Below are 26137 nucleotides of genomic sequence, written 5' to 3' on the forward strand. Positions count from 1 at the left end.
ACCTAAGGTCAGGAGTTTGAGACCAGCCTGACCAACATGGAGAAACCCCATCTCTACTAAAAATACAAAATTAACCTGGCGTGGTGGCACATGCCTGTAATCCCAGCTACTCAGGAGGCTGAGGCAGGAGAATCAATTGAACTCAGGTGGCAGAGGTTGCAGTGAGCCAAGATCACACCATTGCACTCCAGCCTGGGTAACAAGAACGAGATTCCATCTCAAAAAAAAAAAAAAAAAAAAAAATGGTTAGCTGGGGGCAGTGGCACGTGCCTATAGTCCAGCTACTCAGGAGGCTAAGGTGGAAGGATTACCTGAACTCAGGAGTTTGAGGCTGCAGTGAGCTATGATTGCACTGCTACACTCCAGCCTGGATGACAAAGCAAGACCCTGTCTCAAAAATAATGTTAAAATAAATAAATAAATAAACAAACAAACAGACATATTATCTGTTCGTTCTAGAAATTTTAGAGAACATGGAAGTACTCCAAGTGACAACCAGCATTTTTAAGTATTTTTCTTTCCTCCTTTCCTGTCATAATGACTTAATTTAGATATAATTCACATATTATAAAATTCATCCATTTAAAGTGCACAGCTCAGTGGTTTTTAGTGTATTCACAGAAATGTGTAAGTTGTATGATCGCATAGTCAATTGTAGAACGTTTTCATCACCCCAAAAAGGAAACCACTCCCTGTATGCTTGAGCAACTCCCTATATCCTTAATACTCCTAGCCCTGGGTAAATTTCCATCTACCTTCTGCCTCCATCCTGCCTTTGTTTTATTGTGCTTCTTTTTTTTTTTTTGATAGTGGGCCACACTCAGTCACCCAGGCTAGAATGCAGTGGCGCCATCATGGCTCACTACAGCCTCATACAGCCTCAACCTCCCCGGACTCGAGTGATCCTCCCACCTCAGTTTCCCTGTAGCTGGGACTACAGGTGCTTGCCACGATGCCCTGCTCATCTTTGTATTTTTTTGTAGATGCAGAGTGTCGCCATGTTCCCCAGACTGGTCACGACCTCCTGGGTTCAAGTAATCCTCCTGCCTCAGCCTCCCAAAGTACTGGGATTACAGGCCTGAGCCACTGCTACTGGCCCTTTTTCTTTATTTTTTTTGAGACGGAGTCTCGCTCTTGTTGCCCATGCTGGAGTGCGATGGCACGATCTCAGCTCACTGCAACCTCCACCTCCTGGGTTCAAGCGATTCTCCTGCCTCAGCCTCCCGAGGGGCTGGGGTTAGAGGCATGCATCTCCACACCTGGCTAATTTTGTATTTTTAGTAGAGATGGGGTTTCTCCATGTTGGTTGGGCTGGTCTGGAACTTCTGACATCAGGTGATCCACCCACCCACCTCAGCCTCCCAAAGTGCTGGGATTACAGGTGTGAGCCACCACGCCTGGCCTTTTTTTTTTCTTACCCAGTTGCCTGCAAGAGGGAGCTAAGGGCAGGGCTGGGAAGGGCAGGGCAATGCTTATTTTTTTCTAGCTGTGATATGAGTACTTTCTTTTTAAATTTTAGAGACAGGGTCTCACTGTGTTGGCCAGGTTGGTCTTTTACTCTTGGCGTCAGGCAGTCCCCCAACCTCAGCCTCCCAAAAGGTTAGGATTGCGGGCATGAGCCACAGCACCCAGGTGGCATTAGTACGTTTTTATTATCAACTTTTTACCCATAACCTTAAAGCATTAGCACTTTTCTATCATTATTGCCCTTCATATGTATCATTTGCAATGGGAATATAATATTCTTTTGAGTGGATTATTAATTTACTTAACTGTTGCCCTGTGGACATTTAGAGTCTTAATAATTTTTAGCGTTTAGAAATAACACAGGTGAACAACTTTGAGTAAAAAGCATTTGCTGTATTTGATTCCATTAAAATATATTTAGGGGCTGGGCACGGTGGCTCACGCTTGTAATCCCAGCACTTTGGGAGGCTGAGGCGGGCAGATCACTTGAGGACAAGAGTTCGGGATCAGCCTGGCCAACATGGTGAAACACAGTCTCTACTGAAAATACAAAAATTAGCCAGGTGTGGTGGCATGCACCTGTAATCCCAGCTACTCGGGAGGCTGAGGCAGGAGAACTGCTTGAAACCGGGAGGTGGAGGTTACAGTGAGCCAAGATTGTGCCTCTGCACTCCAGCCTGTGCAACAAAGCAAGACTCCGTCTCAAAAACAAACAAACAAACAAAATATATGTATTTAGGCTGGGCTTAGTGGCTCACACCTGTAATCCCAGTGCTTTGGGAGGCTGAGGTGGGCAGATCACCTGAGGTCAGGAGTTCTAGACCAGCCTGGCCAATATGATGAAACCTTATATAAAAAATTAGCAGGGCGTGGTAGCACGCACTTGTAGTCCCAGCTGCTCAGGAGGCTGAGGCATAACAATCGCTTGAACCCAGGAGGCAGAGGTGCTAGTGAGCCAAAATTGTGCCATTGCACTCCAGCCTGGGCAACAGAGCAAAACTCTGTCTCCAAAAAAAAAAAAGAAAATAGCATGATAGTGCTTGGCCCAAAACAGACTAACAACTGGGGAAACTGGATGAATAGGCTTGTAATGGAGAGGCTCTTTGCTGTCAAACCCAGAAACTCGGGACTGCAGAAACTCGGTGAGGATGGATAGAATAAGGATTATATAACCAAACTGGCCCATAATTACATTTTGAACTTTTAGTCCTTTCGTCATTTAGCCTTTGCTATATAGGGCTTAAGGCAACAATTTATTTTCTATTTATTTATTTATTTTTAGACAAAGTTTTGCTCTTGTTGCCCAGGCTGGAGTGCAATGGTGCAATCTCGGCTCACTGCAACCTCCAACTCCCAGGTTCAAGCCTTCCTCAGCCTCCAGAGTAGTTTGGTTTACAGGCACCATGCCCAGCTAGTTTTTGTGTGCGGGTGTGTATTTTCAGTAAAGACGAAGTTTCACCATGTTGGCCAGGCTGGTCTCGAACTCCTGGACTTCAGGTGATCCACCCGCCTTGGCCTCCCAAAGTGCTGGGATTACAGGCGTGAGCCACCGCACCTGGCCAAAACAACAATTTATTATTTCTCATTATGCTGTGGGTTGGCTGGGTGGTTTATCTGGTGGTTTCAACAGGGCTCATTCCTGAGGCTGCATTCAGCTGGAAGGTCACCTGGGCTGGAAAGACCAAGATGGCCTCACTTACAGATGTGTATCTGGCACTCTGTGCCAGACTAGCTGATTTAAAATGGTGGTCTCAAGGCAGCCTTCCCAGAAAGTGAGACAGGAAGCCAAGGCCTCTGAGGCCTAGGCTCTAGAACTCACACATCATAATTTCCCCATGTTCTATTGGTCCAATCAAGTCAGATTGAAGGGCATAAAAAAGTAGGTCCCATCTCCTAATGGCAGGAACAGCAAAGTCATATTGCAAAGGAGTGGGTATACTGGGATGGGAGGAGGAATGTATGGTTATTTACAATCTCCTGTATTTATATAGGATAATCATTGATTGCCCTACTCCTACCCTCTAGCATTTGCTTTTGCCATATTAAAAAAGGTAGATGCAGCCAGGCACGGTGACTCACACCTGTAATCCAGCACTTTGGGAGGCCAAGGTGGGCAGATCACAAGGTCAAGAAATTGAGACCATCTTGGCCAACATGGTGAAACCCCATCTCTACTAAAATTGCAAAAATTAACTAGGCATAGTGGCACGCACCTGTAGTCCCAGCTATTCAGGAGGCTGAGGTAGGAGAATCACTTGAACCTGGGAGACAGAGGTTGCAGTGAGCCGAGATTGTGTCACTGCACTCCAGCCTGGTGACGAAAAAAAGGTAGATGTGATCAGGCATGGTGACTCACACCTGTAATCCCAACAGTCTGGGAGGCCAAGGTGGGCAGATCACTTGAGGTCAAGAGTTCCAGACCAGCCTGGCCAACATGATGAAACCCCATCTCCTCTAAAAATACAAAAAATTAGCCGGTGTGGTGGCACATACCTGTTGTCCCAGCTACTTGGGAGGCTGAGGCAGGAGAATTGCTTGAACCCAGGAGGTGGAGATTAGAGTGAGCCAAGATCGCGCCACAGCACTACAGCCTGGGAGACAAAGTGAGACCTTGTCACCAAAAAAAAAAAAAAACCAGAAAAGAAAAAAAGGTAAATGTAATGCTTCAATTCGTAACTAGATTTTTTTAATTGTCATAAAGTATATATAACATAAAATAAGTCATTTTAGCCTTTTTTTTTCTTCTTTTTTAAGAGAGACAGGATTTCACTCCCCAAGCTGGAGTGTAGTGGTGCAGTCATAGCTCACTGCATCATTGAACTACTGGGCTCAAGGGATGCTCCTGCCTCAGCCTCCCAAGTAGCTAGGACTATAGGTGCACATAACAACACCCAGCTAATTTAAAAAATTTTTTTTTAAATTTCAGAGACAGGGTCTTGCTGTGTTGCCCAGGCATGTCTTGAACTCCTGACCTCAAGTGATCCTCCCACCTCAACCCCCTACAGTGCTAGGATTACAGGCATGAGCCACCATACCTGGTCACCAGTGTGTCTTACACAGAAAAATCATGGCTTACACAAGCTAGTCTTAATCCTGTCCAGTTCTTTCAATGTGTTCTTGCTGTATGCAAATTCAAACTGCTCATAGAACTCAAAGCCTGCAGCCTTCTGCCACTGGGTCAGGGGCAGCAGTCCTAGAGACAAAACCTGTTTTATTTATATATATATGTATATATCCACCCTGTTAGATTTCAGGATGATGTCTTCTTAGGAACTTGGTACGGAACTGCATTTAGTCTATTTAAAGACATTGATTCTGGAACTCCTGGCAGCCAAGATTTCCTTCTCTAGCCTCTTTATATTGACAATTCTGCATTTGCTTTTTGGTTTTGAGCCATCTCTGTGATCTGGTTTCAGGTAATTGAGGGTTTTCTGAGCAAAGAAGTAAGTTACATCGTGTCCAGCCGCAGAGAAGCAAAAGCAGAGAGCAGTAGGACAAACCAAAGAGGCTGCCCTAGCCCTAACCCCAGTGAGGTCAGAGTGGAAACATCGGCCATGGTTGATCCAAAAGGCAGCCACCCCAGGCCTTCACAAAAACCCGTTGACTCGGTAAGAACCTCATGGAGTAGGAAAGGTATGCTGTGTAAACAAAGGAAGTAGGCTTTGGTGAGCCTTTTAAGGCAGTCTCTGGTTTTAGTTTCATCTGGCTTAATCTCTCATTTGAATTCAGGGACTGAGAATATTTTATCATAGCTCTGGATCTAAACACCTCAGCAACATACTATCCCCCGTGCTACCCTTTTATGCCATATGTCAGTTTTTATAGGACTTCAAAGTCAGAGTTTTAGAAACCAGAAGAGACTCTTCATAAACCAGAAAAGACGTGTTGGGATTGGTCTGGGCTTGGGCAGGAGTACCCTGAGTAGACAGCCATTCCCTTCTTCCTTGCTTGCATGTATGAAGGGCCAAGAGTTTGAATAATACACGTGTTATGTCTTTGATTTAAAATGGAATATGGCTTTTCCCCTCTAGGCTTACGTTCTTATTTTTGTCTAACTTATATTAATATTAAAATGTCCATGAACATACACTGTTGGCATTGTGATGACAGATGGGACTTCCTACGAGCAAAAACTTCTGAAGTGAAACATTTGCTTTCATTATCTGCTGGAGAGTGCAGAGACTCTTAAAGAGGGGTCTCGGGACATTTGTAACAATTGGATCTCAGTGAATTCAGAGTGCCCTTCTCTCCACCAGGTTCAGGCTGCCACCTCAGGATTACCTAAACTTCCTGCGGCTTTACCTTTACCTCCTAGATGTTTTCTAGGCTCTCATTTCTACCAGTCCTCAGTTGTCACTGCTCCCAGCTTTCCGAGGGACATAACCCCAAGACATAACCCCTCACCAGCTCCTGTGTAAACATCTTTCAGTGCACACATGGCCTAACAGCAGACCTCACTGCTCTTCTCTCTCGTCAGGTGCCTCTAAGCAGAGGGAAGGAGCTGCTGCAGAAGGCCATCAGAAACCAGGTGAGCTGGAGCAAGACGGGACAGAGTGGGTAGTCTCCAGCACAGGGAGGGATTTCACCCTTCTTCCCAGGTTCTTCTGAAGCACCCACTCAAACTGCACACTCTGCGATATGTAGTATTGTCATTATTTCCTTCTTCTACGTTAGGTAGTGGAGGCTCAGACAAGTTATTTAGCCATTCACCTCGAGAGTAAGTGTTGAAACCAGAGCCACCTCCAACTCCGGAGCCTACCAAGAGAACCATGGGGATGTGGGATGTGGCGGGACAGGGCTGCTTGGTACAGAAGCCAGACTTCTTTTACAAGTAACTCTTTATTCCTTGTGTGAAAATTCAAGGCTGTTAAAGTTTAGTGGCAGGAGGAGGAGTTAAGGTGATCTTGTGAGAAGAGTCATGCTAGTGACATCAGGAGGGGTACATGGAGGTGGTGCTGCTGGACTGAGCCAGTGGAGGGGGAAGATCGGCAGCCAGCATAGTTTCATGCTCAGAGAGGATGATGGTCACCATGTTTGTTGTGTACTTACTGTGCTGAGAGCTTTCCTTGCAGAGGCCCTCCCCACAAACAGCTCTCTCAGAAGCACGTGTTCCTTTCTGGTCATGAGGTGGCCAGAGCACAATGTATAGGCAGACCAGTGGTCTTTCCCCTCCTGACGTGGCCATATGGAGGACAGGATGTCTTCCTGAGGGTTGGGATGTACTCTCTGGGCACTGTACTCTCTCTCCTGCCTGCCTCCCCGCAGTCCCCCCCATGGATGACTCAGGGCTCCCAGAAGCAATTTCTATCTGTCCCCTTCACGTTCAGGCCTCGGGGAGTCTCTGCTCCTACCTGACTCTGTGTTGTAATTTCAGGGGAGCATCAGTGGAGGAGGCAGTGGGGGCAGCAGCAGCCTCCTGACCAATGCCCGCTCTTGGGGAGTGAGGATTCTGCACGTGGATGGTACCCTTTCTGTGCTGGGCTCCTGTGGAGGGAGAGTTGGTGACTATGACCAGGAGTGTCAGCTTTTAGGAGGATCATGGTCATGTGAGCTTCTGGTCACTGGAAGCCAGAAGTACTCAGCTGCCATGTTGATCCACAAAGGTGGGAGGACGTGGGGAAGGGAGAAAGTGGTGAGGATGCAGAGTGCAGGGCTGTGGCCTCAGCATCCCGCAGGAGGTCCCTAGAACATGCCGTTTCATGTCACCTGCTACAGCTCTCCCCCAGCTAGTGTGATGATCCCGTTTTACAAATGCAGAAATTATCTTAATATTCATGACCACTGGCCAGTGCGGTGGCTCACACCTGTAATCCCAGCACATTGGGAGGCCAAGGCGGGTGGATCACAAGGTGAAGAGTTCAAGACCAGCCTGACCAACATGGTGAAACCCCCTCTCTACTAAAAATACAAAAGTTAGCCGAGCCTGGTGGTGCATGCCTGTAATCCCATCTACTCAGGAGGCTGAGGCAGGAGAATCACTTGAACCCAGGAGGCAGAGGTTGCAGTCAGCCAAGATCATACTACTGCACTCCAGCCTGGGTGACAGAGCGAGACTCCGTCTCAAAAAAAAAAAAAAAAAATTCACGACCACTTAACAGGTATTGACTCTGTGCTACGAATTACCTCCTTTAATCCTCACTGCAGCTCTGTCCCCATTATACAGATGAAGAAATTGAGCTTCAAACAGATTAGGCAAATTGTCCATGGTCTCACTAGAGTGTGTAGTGTAGATGACCACTCTCAGTTTGACTCGGCTGTAAATTTTGTGCTCCTTCTTTTCTCACACTGTAAACAACCCGTTTGCAGCCTGTTTAGAATAGTTGTCTTGAACCAGCTGGCAGTGAGTGATCTCATACCCAACTCCATTCTTGAGTCTGGAGTTTTCTCTGATCCATTTTAGGGGACTGGTCCAGATGGGACAGCCCATAGGTGCTGACTGGAATGCTGCCCCACCTCTTGGTACCAAGATCTTCCAGGGGAGTCTAGAGACTGTACATGGGAAGTTCCTAGTCTGGGATGTGGAGGGCTTCATCTCACTGAAAAATCAGCCATTTCTGACTTGATCTCCTCCTCTGCCTTCCTCTGTTAGAGAAGTGCCAGCATGTTTAACCCTTGCTGGTCTTTCACCTGAGAGTACAGCTGAGTAGTTCACACAGCATGGCCTCCCTCACAGCCGCAGCTCTTCAGTGGTGCCTTAAAGTCGTTAGCAAGCCTTGAGGCACCTTCTGTTCAAAGATGAGTTGTATTCAGTGCTGCAAAAGAGCATGACACCCGCTCAGGCGCTGTTCTAGGGATAGAGGACCCAGTCCTTACCTCTGCCGTCAGGAGATGCAGAGGGAATGTGTAGCCAGAAGGTGGCAGGCAAGGCTGGAGTGATTCAGTGGGCTGGCCGAGCGAGTTTAGTCCTGCAGCCCAGGAACGGGCTGTGCTAGGTAAGTGAACACTGGAAGCCTTTGGCACAAACCCTCTGTCTTCTCCACAGAAATGATGATGCACGTGCAGCAGCTGTCTCTTGCCTCTTTATGTGTGAAAAAACAGCCAAAGAAGCCAGAGGTAGGTCATCCTGCTGAACTGAAGGGCAAATGGATGGTTTTCAGTAAAATCAGTGACAACTTAGGTAAATCCATGGCCCGCCCAGGCCATCTCTTCCTGGCCATTCTGAAAGATGGAAGGGGAATGCAGCCTCTTACTTACCTCAGTCCTAGCACCCATACCTTTGCGACACCCTTTCTTCTCTCTGCAGCACTTGCAGTCCTCCCATGGCACACACCCTGCTGAGACATCCCTATGGCCTGGGCCACCTGGGCCATGGGCTGCCTTACAGTAGTTCTGGACTAGATAAGGTTCATAAATGCCCATGGCACTGACCAGGCTGCTATTCTGGGGACAGCTGTTAACCTGGGAATAAGTGCATACTGCAGGGGTGAGAAGGAGTGATCGAAATAGCTGCCATCTTCTAAATCCTTGTTTGTTTTCCATTCTTTGCTGGTGTTAGAACTGTGTGTATCACATCAAGAGAGCCCAACCTGGTTTAAAGCCACAGTATCTTCACCCAAGCCTCAGTCTGAGGAAGGATTAAATCTACAGATCCACCCACAGCTTGGCATCCAGGCACAGGATGAACAGTGATAGCTATTAGTTAACAGTGCTAATTAGCTAACAGTACTAGCAAACCACATCCAAAGTGGATGGAGCGGCTGGGCATGGTTGCTCACGCCTGTAATCCCAGCACTTTGGGAGGCTAAGGCCGGCAGATCACTTGAGGTCAGGAGTTCAAGACCAGCCTGGCCAACATGGTGAAACCCCGACTCTGCTAAAAATACAAAAATTAGCCAGGCGTGATGGCACATGCCTGTAATCCCAGCTACTCAGGAGGCTAAGGCAGGAGAATCTTGAACCCAGGAGGCATGTTGCAGTGAGCTGTGATCGCACCACTGCACTCCAGCCTAGGCAATGGGGGAAATTGTCTCAAAAAAACTTAAAAAATATAGTGAATGGAGCACTCAGACACTGACTCAGAGGAAAGCAAATGGCCATTGTCTTTATCCTAGTCCTATAGGATACCTGGAACAGCATCAGTACTTAGAAAATAAAGCTACCGTTTAGTGAGCATCTATTCTATGCAACATGCTATGAGGTCGGTGGGTCCTCTTCACATTGCAGGTGGCAGAGCTGCAGTTCACACCAGGCCTCTGGGACTCCGGAGTTCTTGCTCTCTGCACTGTCCTGCACTCCCTGCACTGTCAGCTGCCATTAAGATTCACACACCAAGTGACCCTTATTCATCGTGTTGCCGAGGAGGGAGCCGTTGTGCCCAGGTCTGCTCCAGCTCAGGGCTCAAGAGTCTGGTTCTGCAAGCCTCTCAACAGCAGGAAGCAAAGTGGGACAGACTGGCAGCCACTTGGTTTATCAGGCCCAGTTCCTTGACCCCCGTGGCTTCCTCACATCCTTAACCTATTTTTCCTTTCCATTTAGGGAACATGTCCAGCAGCAGAGTCAAGAACACGGAAAGGTCAGTGTGGTAGCTTTTCTTCATCTAATTGCAATCCCTCCCTCCCTAAACACTTCCCCATGACTCCCTCTGTGGCAGCATCTGCTCACTTTTCTGTGGCAGCAAGTGAGTCCAGGTTATCTTGCCCCTTTGTGTTTCCAGGGCCTGGGCCTCAGGTTTCTGGAGCAAGAGAGGCATGTCCAAGAGCAAGTCCAAAGCTGCTGGGCCGGGGCTTCTCCTTTAGAGCCAAGACCCCATGCAGACACTTTGGCTCCTGTGTCCTCTGGCTGTTTCCGTGCATCAATTGAGGTTCAGCATCCTTTTCCTTCTGATTCAGTAGCAGTTTGAGGGTGGGCAGTTTGACAGCTGCCTACTGTTTTCAGAACTGCCAAACTCCCTGAAACTGACAAACTGGCGGATTGATGGACTCTATCTCCTGGTTCCTCTTGGACAGCAGGAGAGTTTCTCCCCCTGGATGTTTCTCCCAAAGATGCTCTTTCAGTGGCATTTATTCATGCACAAGCAGGAGCTAAGAAAAGTCACTTGGCACCTCTCTCATGCTCAGAATTCAAGGAAGTCTATAGGGGAATTGATTTTAATAACTGTCTCAGTTAATTAGAAAGACAAGAAATTGTCCCCAAAAAGTAATTAATGAGAGCTGTTGCTAAAGGAGAAAAGGCTGCTTTTTGCTTGGGTGCTACTGGTGGCCTCAAGCACAGTTGGGAGCTGTAAGGTGCCAGCGTCTTTGGGGAATTTGTGGCTGTCAGACAGGGGCCAGGCTTTCAGCTGCCTTGGCTGCACCTTCCACAGGACTCCTGGTCACTGTGGGTCCTGATGCCTAAGAGATTTTCTAAGCTATGCGAATAACTATCTAATAGGGGTGAATCTCTTAATCGACTCCAAATTCGTCTTCTCAGCACTCCTTTGCCCTGTTTTTTCAGGAACTATATTTCACCTGTGATATTTTTTCTACCATCCTGCTATTAAGACCACTAAACACTCTTTATCCCTCTTCCTGTCTGCTTCCCCTCCAAAACTCCCAGGGTCCTCCTGGAACATTCTGCCTGGGGAGTTGTTCTTAGGCCCCTCAGTATCCTGAGGCTCCAGGAGCAGAGGTCTAGGAAGGACCTGAGACTTTGTGGGAATGACCACCCCCACCCTGCTTTTAGCAGAAACCACCAGGGACTGGGTTTCTCCCAGCAAACCAGCCAAGTGTCTGATGATGGTGCATCTTTGGTTGGTCGGTAGCCTCCAGAATCCACACACAGGAGCTCCTGCATCCTACTGTGGGAGGGCCCATCATCTAGGGCTTCAGTGTAACTACAGCCTATCTCCCGACTGATGCAACGTTTCTCCCAGGGATAGAGGCTGGAAATCTGAGTGAATGGAGAGCGCAGCCTGGGGTGGCATGATTTCCAGCTCTTGCAAGGCTCTTAGGCTTTGGCAGAGCCTCCTCTCTCTGAGCATTTCCTGCATGTGTGGTGCAGGCCCTGCACAGGGGCAGACAGATAGCTAATGTGTGCATTCTTCCCCTTTCAGTGGCCAGACTGAAGGCACCATTCCTCAAAATCGAAGATGAAAGCAGGTGAGTGGGACCTCCTCTCTCTGCTTGCCCCAGCTAGGCCTGTACAGAGGAGGGAGGAGGGAGGGGTGCTCAGGGGCCTCAAGCTAATGTGAAGACATGCAGCCCCTTAGCCCTGCACCTTCATCTTCCTGAGAAGCCACTCTCTCCCACTGTCATGGAGAAGTCTCACGCAAACTAGGAGGAGCCTCTGAGAGTGGCATTATACAGTGAATAGTCCTCTTGGAAATGAGTCAGAGGTTAATGATCCTGTGTGTGAATTACCTCCATTTAAAACTCTGCTCTGTGAGCTCATAGTGTCCCATGCAGGCTCATTATTGCAGCTCCTTTTCCCTTGGGTGTATGCTGACATTTCATGTCAAATCATTACTGACCCAGTCACGGTGCTAGTATAGTCCAAGACGTCATCTTGGCTGAAATGTGGGTGCTAGGGGTGGTATTGGGGATTCCCTTTTCAGGCCACCCTGTACTTGATAAAGCCTTTCTGTTTTGCTTTGAAAAATCCTTTTCTGGCTCATGTTATCTCCTGACAGCCCTGGGTGAAAAAAGCATGAGGAAAATCTGTCTCTTCCTAATGGGGAAAACTGAGGTCAGAGAAAGGAAGGGACTTGTGTACAGCCACCTTGCTAATAAACTGCAGCCCGAGGCTAGAATCCAGGTGTCCTGCCTGCCCTGTCTTGTGTCTTCTCTGTCCACCATTATGGCCTCTTCTTCCCTGGAGCAGGAGGGTCCCATTAAAGTCTATGTGAATCTATAATTTTCTCAAAGTTTAAAATTTAAAAAAAAAAATTTTTTTCCGAAAAGGCATTTTCAGACTAAATAAATTTATTTGTTTGTTTGTTTGTTTATTTATTTTTTGAGACGGAGTCTCACTCTGTCGCCCAGGCTGGAGTGCAGTAGTGCGATCTCAGCTCACTGCCTCCTGGGTTCACGCCATTCTCCTGCCTCAGCCTCCCGAGTAGCTGGGACTACAGGCGCCCACCACCACGCCTGGCTAATTTTTTGTATTTTTAGTGAAGACGGGGTTTCACCGTGTTAGCCAGGATGGTCTCAATCTCCTGACCTTGTGATCCACCCGCCTCGGCCTCCCAAACTGCTGGGATTACAGGCGTGAGCCACTGCGCCCGGCCCAGACTAAATAAATTTTGTTTGTTTGTTTGTTTGTTTTTGAGATGGAGTCTCGCTCTGTCGCCCAGGCTGGAGTGCAGTGGCCGATCTCAGCTCACTGCAAGCTCCGCCCCCCGGGTTTACGCCATTCTCCGGCCTCAGCCTCCAGAGTAGCTGGGACTACAGGCGCCCGCCACCTTGCCCGGCTCGTTTTTTTTTTTTTTGTATTTTTTAGTAGAGACGGGGTTTCACCGTGTTAGCCAGGATGGCCTCGATCTCCTGACCTCGTGATCTGCCCGTCTCGGCCTTCCAAAGTGCTGGGATTACAGGCTTGAGCCACCGCGCCCGGCCCTAAATAAATTTTTTAAAGGAAATAAGTCCGTGTATATCCAGCAGAGACTACTTAGCACAGAATTGTCTGTGTGACTCAGTCAGGGAAGGGCAGGGCAGCTGAGACCAGCCCTAGGAGCCTGGCATGCCTGCCCATACTCCAGACAAGCCCACGGTCCCTTCTCAGCACCTGCAGACAGTGCAGTGCTGGCTTTGATGGCCCAAAGGCAAGTGGAGAGAACAACAGGATGGTACAGAGGTGCTCCCTTCCAGTTCCAGTGGGATGGAGTGTGTGTTCATCCCCAGCCCCTTCACACCTATTTAAATGTAGGTAATCATGACACATATGCAGCGACTGAGAGGCACTGTTACAGCCTCAGTATCTGCACTGCACATGGCGGGCACTGTCATCAGAGGGGGTTAAATAATGTGTGTGTTCCTGGCATTATAGGCCAGAGAGAAGATCCAACTGGAGCTGAGATTTCTTGTGATTTTTTTTTTTTTTTTTGAGACAGAGTCTCACTCTGTCGCCTAGGCTGGAGTGCAGTGGCGCAATCTCGGCTTACTGCAACCCCTGCCTCCCAGTTTCAAGCGATTCTTCTGCCTCCCAAGTAGCTGGGACTACAGGTGTTCACCATCATGCCCGGCTAATTTTTGTATTTTTTTGTAAAGACGGGGTTTGGCCATGTTGGTCAGGCTGGTCATGAACTGGCCTCAGGTGATCCACCTGCCTTGACCTCCCAAAGTGCTGGAATTACAGGTGGGAGCCACAGTACCCAGCCTCTTGTGATTTTTTTTATGTGCTGTTTTGAAGCAGGTGTCTTCAAAGCCTATTAGGCCTATTAGCCTGCCCATCCTCAAGTTTTAAGCCCCCTAAGCAGAAACAAAACAGCATTGAAGAAGAAAGGAACACACCAGGGTTGTGAGGGGCACCCACCTTCTCCTTAAGGGTTCGGGAAGACTTATTTGTTAATTCACTGCTGAGCTACAGCACTCTTACCCTGCTCCCTGAGAACCCCTGGCCTGCACTGTTTACCCCAGAGCATGGACCATTGCAACCAAACATGGTGCGCCCAGCAGTTACCTCACTCGGCATAGTTTGCGAAGTATACACAGATCACTTCTGTCTCTGCAAGTCTCTTGAATGTTTGCAACTTCAGGCACACTGCCAGAACCACTCAGTCCAGGTCTGACTATCCAGAACCTTCACTGTGCCTGTCTTCTCTGATCAGAACACCAGCCCTCAGACGGTTCTAAGGACCAGCAAGAATGCTTCACAGAACAGGGAAATAACTGTTCTGGTTTAAACATGCTTCCATTTAGAATCTGCCAGGCTAGAGTCCTCAAAGATTGTTGTAGGGTCAAGAAACAAAATGGGAAGGTGGGGAAAAGTAGATCGGGAGTCTGGAGATATGGCTTCTGATCTGACTTTGGCCGCTTAACTATTTGTGAGCCCTTGAGCAAGTCACAGAACCTCTTGGGCTTCATTTCCTTAGATATAGGATAAACCCAGAGGGTGCTTATAGGATTTCAGGGAGGCAGTGGTATGAGTTTGAAAAGTAGACAGGGAGAACATGGGTATTAATTTAACCTAGAAAGGCTGATGAGTTTTGTTACAGAATTTAAAAGATGTGGAGGTGAGAGTCCACTTTATCAGGGCTGGAATTCTAGGGCATTGGGCGAGGCCCCCTCCTCAGCCTTTACCTTCCCCATTGTAGTCAAAGTGGAAGTTTTCTCTGTTGCAGGAAGTTTCGTCCTTTCCATCATCAGTTTAAATCCTTTCCTGAAATTTCTTTTCTTGGACCCAAAGATGTAAGTCCCTTTGAAGCCCTGACGACCCTGGGCAGCATGCACCATACCAGGTGGGTCTTTCTGGTTCCTGAGTACCAAGGGCTGGTTACAGGCCAAAGTCCTCCCTATTGGGGGCCTGCTGGTCAGATTTGGGAATGGCCATGTGTTTGCTCCTTAGGCAAAGTCTATTCTGGGAATGTAGCCCAGAGAACAGAGACTAGGAGCATTCATCCATTTTATTTTGTGTTCTTCATCCGTACTGAAGAATTTAACTTGAAGAAGAAAGGGAGGCGCTAGGGTTGTAAGGGGCACCCCTTTCTCCTTAAGAGTCCAAGAAGACTTATTTGTTAATTCACTGCTGAGCCACAGCACTCTTTAACCTGTCCGCCCAGAACCCCTGGCCTGCACTGTTTCCCCCAGAGGATGGACCATTGCAACCAAACGTGGTGTGCTCGGCAGGGTTTACCGAGTATACATAGAGGACAATAGACCGCTTTCTCAAATTCATATCTATAGACCACCATCATCAGAGTCCCCTGAGGTCTCATTAAAAATGCAAGTTCTAGCTGGGCACAACGGGTGATGCCTGTAATCTCAGCACTTTGAGATGCCAAAGTGGGAGGATCATGTGAGGCCAGGAGTTTGAAACCAACTTGGGCACACAAACATAGCAAGACCCTGTCTCTACAAAAAAAAAAAAGTAAAAAATTATGAGTCGGGCAGAAAGGCTCATGCCCGTAATTCCAGCACTTTGGGAGGACAAGGTGGGCGGATCACTTCAGGTCAGGAGTTTGAGGCAAGCCTGGCCAATATGGTAAAACCCCATCTCTACTAAAAATGCCAAAAAAAAAAAATTAGCTGGGCATGGTGGTGCACACCTGTAATCCCAGCTACTCGGGAGGCTGAAGCAGGAGAATCGCTTGAACCCGGCAGGCAGAGGTTGTTGTAGTGAGCTGAGATCGTGCCACTGCACTCCAGCCTGGGCGATGGAGCGAGACCCGTTCTCAAAAAAAAAAAAAAAATTAGTCAAGTGTGATGACAAGTGCCTGTAGTCCCACTTACTCAGATGGCTAAGGCAGGACGATCATTTGAGCCCAGGAGTTCAAGGCTGCAGTAAGCTATGGTTGTGCCACTGCACTCCAGCCTGGGTGACAGAGTGAAACCCTAATGCAGGGTCCTGAACTCCACCCCACATCTATAGAGTCAAAATCTCTGATGATGGAGCCCCAAAAGCTGCATTTTACAAGCTCCCAGGTGATTTTAGTGAATATCAAAGTTTAAACTGGTTGGGCCAAACGTCAGGAATAACTAAGGGGCAGGGCGGGTGAAAAGATTACTGCATTACGTGACTCATGGCTTGTGGGCTTGTTAATATGTCTACTCTGCAGATGTTTGAGACTTTGAACCCTCATTAACCAAAGTAGAGAAGGAATTCAGCTCAGGGGATGGGTAAGATGCCTTCTCAGACCCTTTCTAACCTCTGGGCTATGGGGTTATAGACCAGGAGAGAACAGAGCAGACTCTTAGCCCTAGAGTTCCTGGGGCCAAGGAGGGTCTGTGGTTTCCATCTGACAAAGGCTGTGGGTCAGAAAATAGTACAAATAAGAGGGGAAAAATTAAGGGAATGTGGCAGTAGATGAAGTGGGAGCAAGGAGAGAAAGAGGTGAGGTTAAGTCCCAATATAAGGGATACCAGGGAGAGCCAGTCAGAAGGTGACCCAGGCTTGGCACTGGTACTGATGCTAGGCCTGGGATGGCCTTGGGATCACAGAGGAGCTAAGAGGCTTTAAAGGGAAGATGAAACAGTGAAGCTTTGGTATCTGCATGTGAGGAACCTAGGCAGGGGGTTGCCTAGGCAGGGGGTTGGCCCTGGTAGCACATCAGAGTTCCAGACGTGTGTGTGTATGTGTGTGGAAAACCTGTGTAGGAAGAAGTGTTTAAATTTTTACTTTTTTTTTTTTTTTTTTTTTTTTTGAGATGGAGTCTCGCTCTGTCGCCCAGGCTGGGGTGCAGTGGCCGGATCTCGGCTCACTGCAAGCTCCGCCTCCCGGGTTTACGCCATTCTCCTGCCTCAGCTTCCAGAGTAGCTGGGAATACAGGCGCCCGCCACCTCGCACGGCTAGTTTTTTGTATTTTTTTAGTAGAGACGGGGTTTCACCGTGTTCGCCAGGATGGTCTCGATCTCCTGACGTCGTGATCCGCCCGTCTCGGCCTCCCAAAGTGCTGGGATTACAGGCTTGAGCCACCACACCCGGCCATGATGCTTTATGTAAGAAGAGGGAATGAAGGATACACATGTACTTGTGTATCTATGAACTATCTCTGAAGATAGAGCATGCCTGTAATCCCAGCACTTTGGGAGGCCAAGGGGGAATGATCACTTTGAGGCCAGGAGTTCGAGACCAGCCTGGGCAACATAATGAGACCACCATCTCTATTTTTATATTTTTAAAAAATCTGGCCAGACACAGTGGCTTATATCTGTAATCCCAGCGCCTTGGGAGGCCAAGGCAGGTGGATCACTTGAGCCCACAAGTTTGAGACCGCCTGAGCAACATGGTAAAACCCCACCTCTACTAAAAATACAAAAATTTGCCAGGCATGGTGGTGCAAGCCTATATAGTCTCAGCTACTCGGGAGGCTGAGGCTGGGGAATTACTTAAGCATGGGAAGCGGAGGTTGCAGCCAAGGTGGTACCTCTGCACAACAGCCTGGGTAACAGAGTGAGACCCTGTCTCAAAAAAAAAAAAAAAAAATTTGTGTTCCCTTTTATGGCTGCAGGGTATTCCATTATTCCATTATATGGAATGTATTTACTGTATTTTATTTAACCAGTCTGTTATTCATGGATGCTTAGATTAGCTCCAATGAAAATCATGTTCGGAGTAAATTTGCAATTTTGAACAATTGTATTTGTGGAGTAAATTCCTAAAGATAGAAATGTTGGGTCAAAAGATATAGGCATTTATAATTTTGATAAATTCAGCCAAATGGCTTTTCATGGAGGAGATACCAACTTATATGTTACCTGCACTGCATGAGAGAGGCTGTTTCCCATCCCCTCGCCTCATGCTGTGACTGGCAGATATGTTGACCTCCAGTATAACGGATTAAAAACTATATCTCAGTATAATTATAATTTTTGTTTTTTCTTACTATGAATGAGGCTAAGTATGTTTGCGTATGTTTGGTTGTCTGAGTCTCTTTTTACGTGAACCTTCTTTATATACTTTGCCCATTTTTTATTGGGGTTATTGATCACTTTAATGATTTGTAAAGAGCCCTTCTCCTATTAGAAAGATGAGTTCTTTGTCATTAGTTGTAAATATTTTCTTTTCTCTGCTCACTGTAACCTCCACCTCCCAGGCTCAGGCGATCCTCTCATCTCAGCCTCCCAAGTAACTGGGACTACAGGTGCGCACCACCACACCTGGCTAATTTTTATATTTTTTGTAGAGGTGGGGTTTCACCATGTTGCCCAGGCTGGTCTCGAACTCCTGGGCCCAAGCGATCCTCCCACTTTGACTTCCCAAAATGCAGGGATTCTAAGCGTGAGCAACCGTACCTGGCAGTTGTAAATAAATCAATATATATATATATATATTTTTTTTTTTTTCTAAGCCTCCCTGAGCAGAGAAGTTGTAAATACTTTTAAAAGACAACAAAACCCCAAGTTTGTGGTTTGTCTTTTAACTTTGCTGTATTAGTCCATTTTCATACTGCTATACAGACCTGTTTGAGACTGGATAATTTGTAAAGGAAAGAGGTTTAATAGACTCACAGTTCAGCATGGCTGGGGAGGAGGCCTCAGGAAACTTACAATCATGGTGGAAGGCAAAGGGGAAGCAAGGCACCTTCTGCACAAGGTGGCAGAAAGGAGAAGTGCCGAGTGAAGTGGAAAGAGCCCCTTATAAAACCACCACATCTCATGAGAACTAAGTATCACGAGAACAGCATGGGGGGAACCACCCCCATGGTTCAGTTACCTCCACCTGATCTCTCCATTGACACTTGGGGATTATAGGGGTTACATTCAATATGAGATTTGAGTGGGGACACAAAGCCTAACCATATCATTTGCTAATGATTCTTTGCCATGCATACATATTTTAAAGTTGTATATAGTTGAATTTATGAGTTTTTCTGTATATCTTCTGGGTTTTGTGTCATACTTAGGAAGTCTTTAAAAGGAGTGTTTTGGACTTGCCGAGTTTGCTGGATAGCCAGATAGAAATGCCCTTTAGTGGCCAGGTGCGGTGGCTCAAGCCTATGATCCTAGCACTTTGGGAGGCCGAGACGGGCAGATCACGAGGTCAGGAGATCGAGATCATCCTAGCTAACACGGTGAAACCCCGTCTCTACTAAAAAATACAAAAAAAAAAAAACTAGCCGGGCGAGGTGGCGGACGCCTGTGGTCCCAGCTACTCGGGAGGCTGAGGCAGGAGAATGGCATGAACCCAGGAGGCGGAGCTTGCAGTGAGCTGAGATCCGGCCACTGCACTCCAGCCTGGGCGACAGAGCGAGACTCGGTCTCAAAAAAACAAAAACAAAAAAAAAAGAAATGCCCTTTAGTTGTTAGAAATATGGGGCTGATATTCAGATAAGAAGTCAAGTTTGGCCGGATGTTGCGGCTCAGTCCATAATCCCAGCATTTTGGGAGGCTGAGGCGGGCGGATCACCTGAGGTCAGGAGTTTGAGATCAGCCTGGCCAATGTGGCGAAACCCTGTCTCTACTAAAAATACAAAGAAAAAAAAATTAGCTGGTCGTGGTGGTGTGTTCCTGTAATCCCAGCTATTTGGGAAGCTGAGACAAGAGAATCGCTTGAACCCAGGAGGTGGAGGTTGCAGTGAGCTGAAATTGTGCTGCTGCACTCCAGCCTGGGGGTGACAGAGCAGGACTCCATCTAAAAAAAAAAGTCAGGCTTGAGGAAGGTTTGAAAGTCCTAGTGGACAGTGAGGACAACTGTGAGAGACACAAGGCAGCATGAGGGAAGGGACAGACTGAACCAAGCTGGGGAGACATTCAGGGTGGAAAAGAAGAGCAGTCCCTTCACTGTGGTTGAGACCTTTTCCCCTTCATCTTTCAGGTCTCATGAATGTGGGTGTAGGTTTGAGCACAGAGTTGGAATTCCTACAAGGGATTCTTGCTGCTGCTATCACCACCCCATCCTCACCTGTGGTTTAAGAGGACGGAGATGGCCAGGAGTGGTGGCTCATGCCTGTAATCCAAGCACTTTGGGAGGCCAAGGCAGGCAGATCACCTGAGGTCAGGAGTTCGAGACCAGCCTGGCCAACATGATGAAACCCCATCTATACTGAAAATACAAAAATTAGCTGGGCGTGGTGGTGTGTGCCTATAATCCCAGCTATTTGGGAGGCTGAGGCAGGAGAATGGCTTGAGCCCAGGAGGCGAAGGTTGCAGTGAGCCGAGATCACACCACTGCACTCCAGCCTGGGTGACTAAGCTAGACTCTGTCTCAAAAAAAAAAAAAAAAAAAGAGAAGGACAGAGATAAGATAGGCTGCCCACAGGGAGGTCTCCAGACATCTTCTTCCTTGTTCCTCTCTTGCCATTCTTAGATGATTGGTACCAAGCTCAGGGAAGGCCCGCCTTCCAGTGCCTGCCCAGCCCCTTGGCCATCTCAGTCCTTTCCCTCCTTGACCTAGGCTCCAGGCCCTAAGTAGTGGCTCCTCCCCCAAGGGCCCCAGCAGTAACCACTTTGCTGCACTATGTACCCTCCCCAGAGAATCCAAGGATGGAGAGCCAAGCCTGCGATCAGCTGCCCGCAGCATGCCCAGGAGGAAGAAAGGCTACTGCGAGTGCTGCCAAGAGGCCTTTGAGGAGCTCCATGTGGTGAGCCCCTTCCCCACCAAGCAGCTGCTCCCAGAGTGCCTTGAGGGATCCTGCTCACTGGGGATGAGTCCTTCCTGTGCAATCTCCACGCTGCTATGGCTGTGTCCTCCAGGGCCATAGTATGGGCTGAGAGGTCAGCTTCCATGTCCCCCTCCCCCCAGGCCTCATGTAATGCCCTGTCCTCCTCTCGCCCCCCTCGTAGCATCTTCAGAGTGCCAAGCACCAGGGCTTTGCCCTAGAAGCCCATCCGTATGCAGAAGTGGACAGGATCATTGCCCAGCTCAGCCACAGCTTTGTAGACATCCCTTTCCAGGCCGGCCTCCCCAGGTGAGTGCCATGCTGGCAGGCATAACTGTGTCTGCAATCTCCTCTGTTGCCCTCTGGGTGGGAAGAGACCCTCAGGTTGGTGGCTGCTGGGACCAGACTGTGATGTTTTCCTCTTTTCTCACCTTCCTTTCCCCTCATCCTCAGTCCTGTTTGTTTTGGGGGTGGCCAAAAAAAAATTAAAAGACCTCCATTTGTGGCTTCAGTTGATGAAGACTAGACCCAGACCAGACTGTGGCTCCCTTCCTACCCCACGGGCTTTGACGTGGATGATAAGCAATTCTGGCCAGGGAGCAGGGGGGTAGTTCTTGGGCCTCTCCTAGATAGGTGAAGAGTAAAGTCTTTCTCCCTCTGTAGAAGTCACCACCAGAAGGAAGGACTGCATGGGGTTTGGTGGGAATTCCAGGGCCTTCTGAGCTCCGCTTCCCCTTGCTGCCAGCAAGGCAGACCCTCTCCCACCTGGAGCTATGGCTTCACCTCTCACCCCAAATCTCCACCTCAAGCTCAACTTGCACAGCCAGGAACTACACTGCTTTCTTCAGCTGCCAAAGGGCACGGCCTCCTCTGTGAAGTCATGAAATGGAATAGCCTCTAACCTATTCCTCTGGCCAGCCGCAACCACAGGCCACAGAGCCAAGAGAAGTGCACACAGTGCTAACTGCTGCGGCAGGTTCAGACCCAAACAGGAGGACTTTCACACAGAGCCTCAGAGAAGGCAGCTATCTCGGCACATGAACCGCCATCTGTGGCGGCTCTCTCTGTGCCCTCAGCCCTGGCCCAGGCCTGCTGTGAAGGTGAAACCTGCAGCTCACTGGGTGTTTCTGTCCCAACAGGTGGTCAGGTTCCCCAGCTTCTGACTGTGACCCTCTCTGTCCTGAGACTCTGCACCCCCGCCAGCCCTCCCATCCCAGGGCAGCATCTCCCAGGATAAGGAAGGAAGACAGCTGCCAGGTGTCAGGTATCCCAAAGCAGGATGGGACAGTGAACAGCACGCAGGCACCAACTGAACGTGCAGGGACTGGTGAGGTACCTGGACCTATAGCAAGCTGCCAGGACCTGAGGGGGTTATTTGATGTGTTTATGGACACCCCAGAGACACCGGTATCTAGGAACCCTGCTTGCCAACGCCTGCTGCCTAGCTCTGGTTTTACGGAACTCTCCTTTGGCCCAGACCTGGCACTTGTTGGCCACAAGCGCAAGGTTCAGTTCCCCAGTGGCAATGCTGAGAAGAGAGTGGGGGCCTCCTGGCCACAGGCTTCATTTTTTGTCCCAATAGCACCCAACCCCCGTGGCACCAGGACAACCAGTGGCAAGCATCTTCCCTGTCTTCCCCTTCCAGGCCATGAGTCCAGGCTCCTCACCTCCCTCCAGCCCTTGTGCCACTCACAGACCTGCCTCTCTCTCCCAGACTCCTTTCCCTGGCAGCCCACAGACAGACCAGCAGAGTTCTGGGCCACACAGCCCCACAGGCCGGGGGAAGGATGGCCCCTAGGGCCTGAGGATTCTAAGTGTGCAACCCCTGGCCCTGTATCCCAGGAGGCTGGCCAGCTCCCCAGCTGCCCCACAGCTCCAGGCCGGCCATCAGCCCCCCTGCACTCAGCTACCAGTGTGCAGCCCTCAGGAGCACCTGCAGAGAGCAGGTCTACCTCCCTCCTGCAGCCCCTGCCAGCCAGTGCAGGAGCTAGCTGTTCCCGATGCCTCTGGGCCCCCCAGCCTCTCCAGGTGCCCTGTTACCCTGTCTCCCAGCCCTGGTCCCAACCCCGGCCCCAGCCCCAGCCCCATGCCGGCAGAGAGCTGCTCCTGTGAGTCCCCAAGGTGCTTGGCTCTTCACGGAGCCAGGCAGCTCCAGATTGAAGGGCCACAGATACAATTTATTCCCCTGCTGCGTGCTGCACACCCGGCCAGGGCCGACCAGGACACAGGAGGGGCAGAGCCCCAGGACTTCCCCAAAAGAGCCAGAAGGGGGCCCGGGCCTGGCCTTTGAAGTCCAGCAAGCAGCTGTCACGCTAGGTGTTTCTGTCCCATGGAGCCAACAGAGCCAGCCCTCCCACTGGCCAGGTCTTTGGGATAGAATCTGGACTGGGGGCTGCCCTCTCCTACCCCCGCCTCCTGCCATGTTCCTGACCAGGCAGAGTCCACAGTGGGCTTGCCCAGCTGAGACTGGCCACCCACGCCAGGAGACAGAGGCAAAGTTGGCATGGGGAGGGACCACAAAGGAGCTGGGGCAGCAGGAGTCCTGGCCTGGCTTCCTGGCCCTCCACAGGCCCTTGCCTCTCTGCAGAGCCGCGGGTTAGCTGTTGTTGTGCTCCACCCCCAACCCCGACCTCCTTTCCCACGAGCATGTGGCCGCTCCTGCTTTCCGAAATGCCTGTGTTTATCCCCTCCCCCAGCCCCCCACGCTCCCGCACACAGATCCTCAGGAACATATGAAGCAGAGGAGGGGCTCGAGCTGCGCCACTCACAGAGCTCCTTCCCCCAGGCACTTAGTTGGGGCCCAGCACTGACCTTTCCCCTGAGCCCAGGATGTGGCCACAGCCCCCTCTGGGACCCCTCTTGGCCCTTCTCTGCCTCCTCAGCTTGAGCTGCCTGCCCAGAGTTCGGCTGTTCCGGGGCCAGTGTGTCACCTGCCAACTTCCACATCACCCTCCTCCCTCGTTCCCTCCTCTCCTTCCCCAAGGACCTCCCCCCATTTCTGGCAGCCAAGCCATTAATCTGGAGACAGAAATGGGTTTGCTATCGATTCTCTGGCCACTTTTTCTTTCATTATAATTTGTACTGTGGTTCTTCTCACCCTTCTCTGTGTCCGTGAGTTTGTCTCTTTAAATGTTGAAGCTCCCGGAAGCCTGGTGCTATTCTGTATCTCCTTTCAAAGGAAGAAGAGGGGACCCAGCTGTGGGTGAGGACTAAAGTTATTAGTTTGGAAATAGAGCAACTTTGTGTACAGCCCACCTTAGAGGTCATGTTACCCCCCTCCTGTTAAATTTTATAATTAATTTTGGTTCAGGAAATGTAAATAAATTTGTTAATAACAAATAGCAAAGAGATGGGCCTGGAATGCCATATGTCGGTCCTTGATCTGCCCTCCAGTGACCCAAGGCAGGGCTGCAGGCCAGGAGCGATGGACAGAATCACTAGATGGTGGGATAGGACCTCCTGCAAGTCACACACGTGTGAGTGCCACAACCCTCCTGCCGGCCTTGCCCAAGGGCTAAGGGCTCCAGGAGCAGGGCTGCCTCTGTCCCTGCCCAGCCTCCTTTACCCAGTCTCATCTGATCACTTAGTTGGCTCTGCTGCCTGGGGAGTGGTTGCCAGCAGAGGACATGCCCCTCCATCACTCCCAAGAAAACTCCTTTGCCCTGACGGAGATTCCTGCTAAGGGCCCACTCCTCTTCCCTGAAGCCAGGCCGTGGTTTATGTCTGGGTGCCACTGGGTTCATCCCTTTCCTTTTGTGACATGGGGTTGCCTCATTCCCCATGACACCACCCCTCTGCATGAGGAAGTTTCCCCTCGTCCCATCTCAGACTTTGATACCTTTACCTGCTGCTCACACAAAGCCCGTCGTGCTGGGTTCGGGTGCCCTCATTGTCAGCTGCCCAGGACCCATTCCCTGAACCTCATCCAGGTACTCTTGCCTTCCCCTCCTATCTCAATGATCATGACCTTGGACATCTCTGCCAGGCCAAACTCCGAGGCTGGAATGCTCCTCAGCCATTTCTCCATTGCGGCTTCCTGGCTGTAGATTCAGGTTAGAGGTGAACCCAGAATACCTGAGACCTGACCCAGGACGGATGGGTGCTGCTTGATGTGAATGAGGTCCTGCAGTGGCTCCTTGGCGTGAGCACTGCTCAGACTCCTTTCCACTCCAGCCCCCTTTCCACATCCCCCTCCTACAGCAGATGACTTTGACCCAGACCCAGTGGACACTGCTTCATCTTGCAGTCAGTCCCTTTTCAATGTTTCTGTTTCTTTCTGAAGAGGTGTCCTCCCTCCACAAGTCACACTGTCTGTCCCTGGCCCTCCAGCCCACCTTGCCAACCACCCTTGTTGGTTTCCTTCTCAGACTTGCCACCTCTCCCTTCTGCCCCAAAATGCCATGCTCCTCTCCTGGAAACCACTTGAGTTGATGCAGTAAATCAACTTCAAATACTTGAAGACTCCCACCTTCTGTTCTCTGGCTCCTTCCTGCAGTCTATACCTACCGCCTCCTCTTCACCTCCTTCCCTTCCACACTTCCTTCCCGGGTAGCTCTGCCTGAAGCATTCCACTAGGATCATCTATTCCAAGGTCATGGACGGCTACTGATGACCAAAGTTGGTTCCTTTTCTCCTTTCTTTCCTCCTTGAAGCCTGGCTCCCTTGGTCCCAGCAGCCCCTCAGTGGCCTGGTTCTCCTGTCCCCCTGCCCTTCCTCACCATTGCCCATTCCCTCATTCGTTCATTCAGCACAGGCCTTGCTGTCTGCCCTGAGTCAGCTCCGAGACACCTGAAGAGCCCTCCAGCCCTAACTGCTTTCCTCAGACTAGGTCCCGAGGCCTTTGTTCTTGCCTCTTCTTGCTGAGCCTTTCGCTTCTCGGCAGATGTGACCAATTGGTAGCTCCATCCCAACTTCCTTCTGCTGGGTGGAATGCAGGAGCTGCTGTCCCCAAGTCACACTGTGACCTCAGAAAAATGCCTCTATTACTCGGGCTTCAGTTTCCTCGTCTTTAAGGGGCTTGGATGAGATTATTTCAGGGATATTTTCAGCCCTTTCCTATAATAAAATACTGTGACCACCAGCAAATCTTTTATGTCCTTCCCTGTCCTGCCACCAGCAGGAATGCTACATACCTGAGAATTCCTCCTCATCCTGGACCTTGGCTCCCCTTCCCAGGGGAGTTTCAGCTGTGCCCAGCTCAAACTGTTTTCTTGATCTAAAAAATGGAGGTAATCTAGGCTGGACACGGTGGCTCACGCCTGTAATCCCAGCACTTTGGGAGGCTGAGGCGGGTGGATCATTTGAGGTCAGGAGTTCGAGACCAGCCTGGCCAACATATTGAAACCGCATCTCTACTAAAAATACAAAAGTTAGCTGGGTGTGGTGGCGCGCCTTTCGCTCGGGAGGCTGAGGCAGGAGAATCGCTTGAACCCGGGAGGCAGAGGTTGCAGTGAGCCGAGATTGCACCACTGCACTCCAGCCTGGGCAACAGGGCGAGAC

The 26137-nt window shown here is 49.7% G+C and overlaps 1 protein-coding gene and 1 pseudogene across 5 annotated transcripts in view; both read left to right on the forward strand.

Annotated features, from left to right (window-relative positions):
• Positions 1-25713, forward strand: part of DBF4B (DBF4 zinc finger B) — a 67400-nt gene extending 41687 nt beyond the window's left edge. The window contains exons 5-14 of one of the 4 annotated variants that reach the window (XM_023191399.1): positions 4884-5075; positions 5945-5995; positions 6842-6929; positions 8450-8520; positions 9943-9979; positions 11498-11543; positions 14723-14839; positions 20512-20620; positions 20823-20947; positions 21778-25713. In XM_023191399.1, the coding sequence (XP_023047167.1) occupies positions 4884-5075; positions 5945-5995; positions 6842-6929; positions 8450-8520; positions 9943-9979; positions 11498-11543; positions 14723-14839; positions 20512-20620; positions 20823-20947; positions 21778-22750 (1809 nt within the window). In that variant the 3' untranslated portion in view covers positions 22751-25713. The remainder of the gene's footprint in view (positions 1-4883; positions 5076-5944; positions 5996-6841; positions 6930-8449; positions 8521-9942; positions 9980-11497; positions 11544-14722; positions 14840-20511; positions 20621-20822; positions 20948-21777) is intronic. The other 3 variants (XM_023191400.1, XM_023191401.1, XM_023191403.1) reach the window with 3 other exon arrangements.
• On the forward strand, positions 23768-25713 carry LOC111525824 (annotated as a pseudogene). Its single transcript, XR_002726202.2, has 2 exons — positions 23768-23840; positions 23981-25713. The product of XR_002726202.2 is annotated as a protein DBF4 homolog B pseudogene (transcript).
• Positions 25714-26137: the final 424 nt, after the last annotated feature.

The sequence above is a fragment of the Piliocolobus tephrosceles genome, chromosome 16, assembly GCF_002776525.5.
Source record: "Piliocolobus tephrosceles isolate RC106 chromosome 16, ASM277652v3, whole genome shotgun sequence".
Taxonomy (NCBI): Eukaryota; Metazoa; Chordata; class Mammalia; order Primates; family Cercopithecidae; genus Piliocolobus; species Piliocolobus tephrosceles.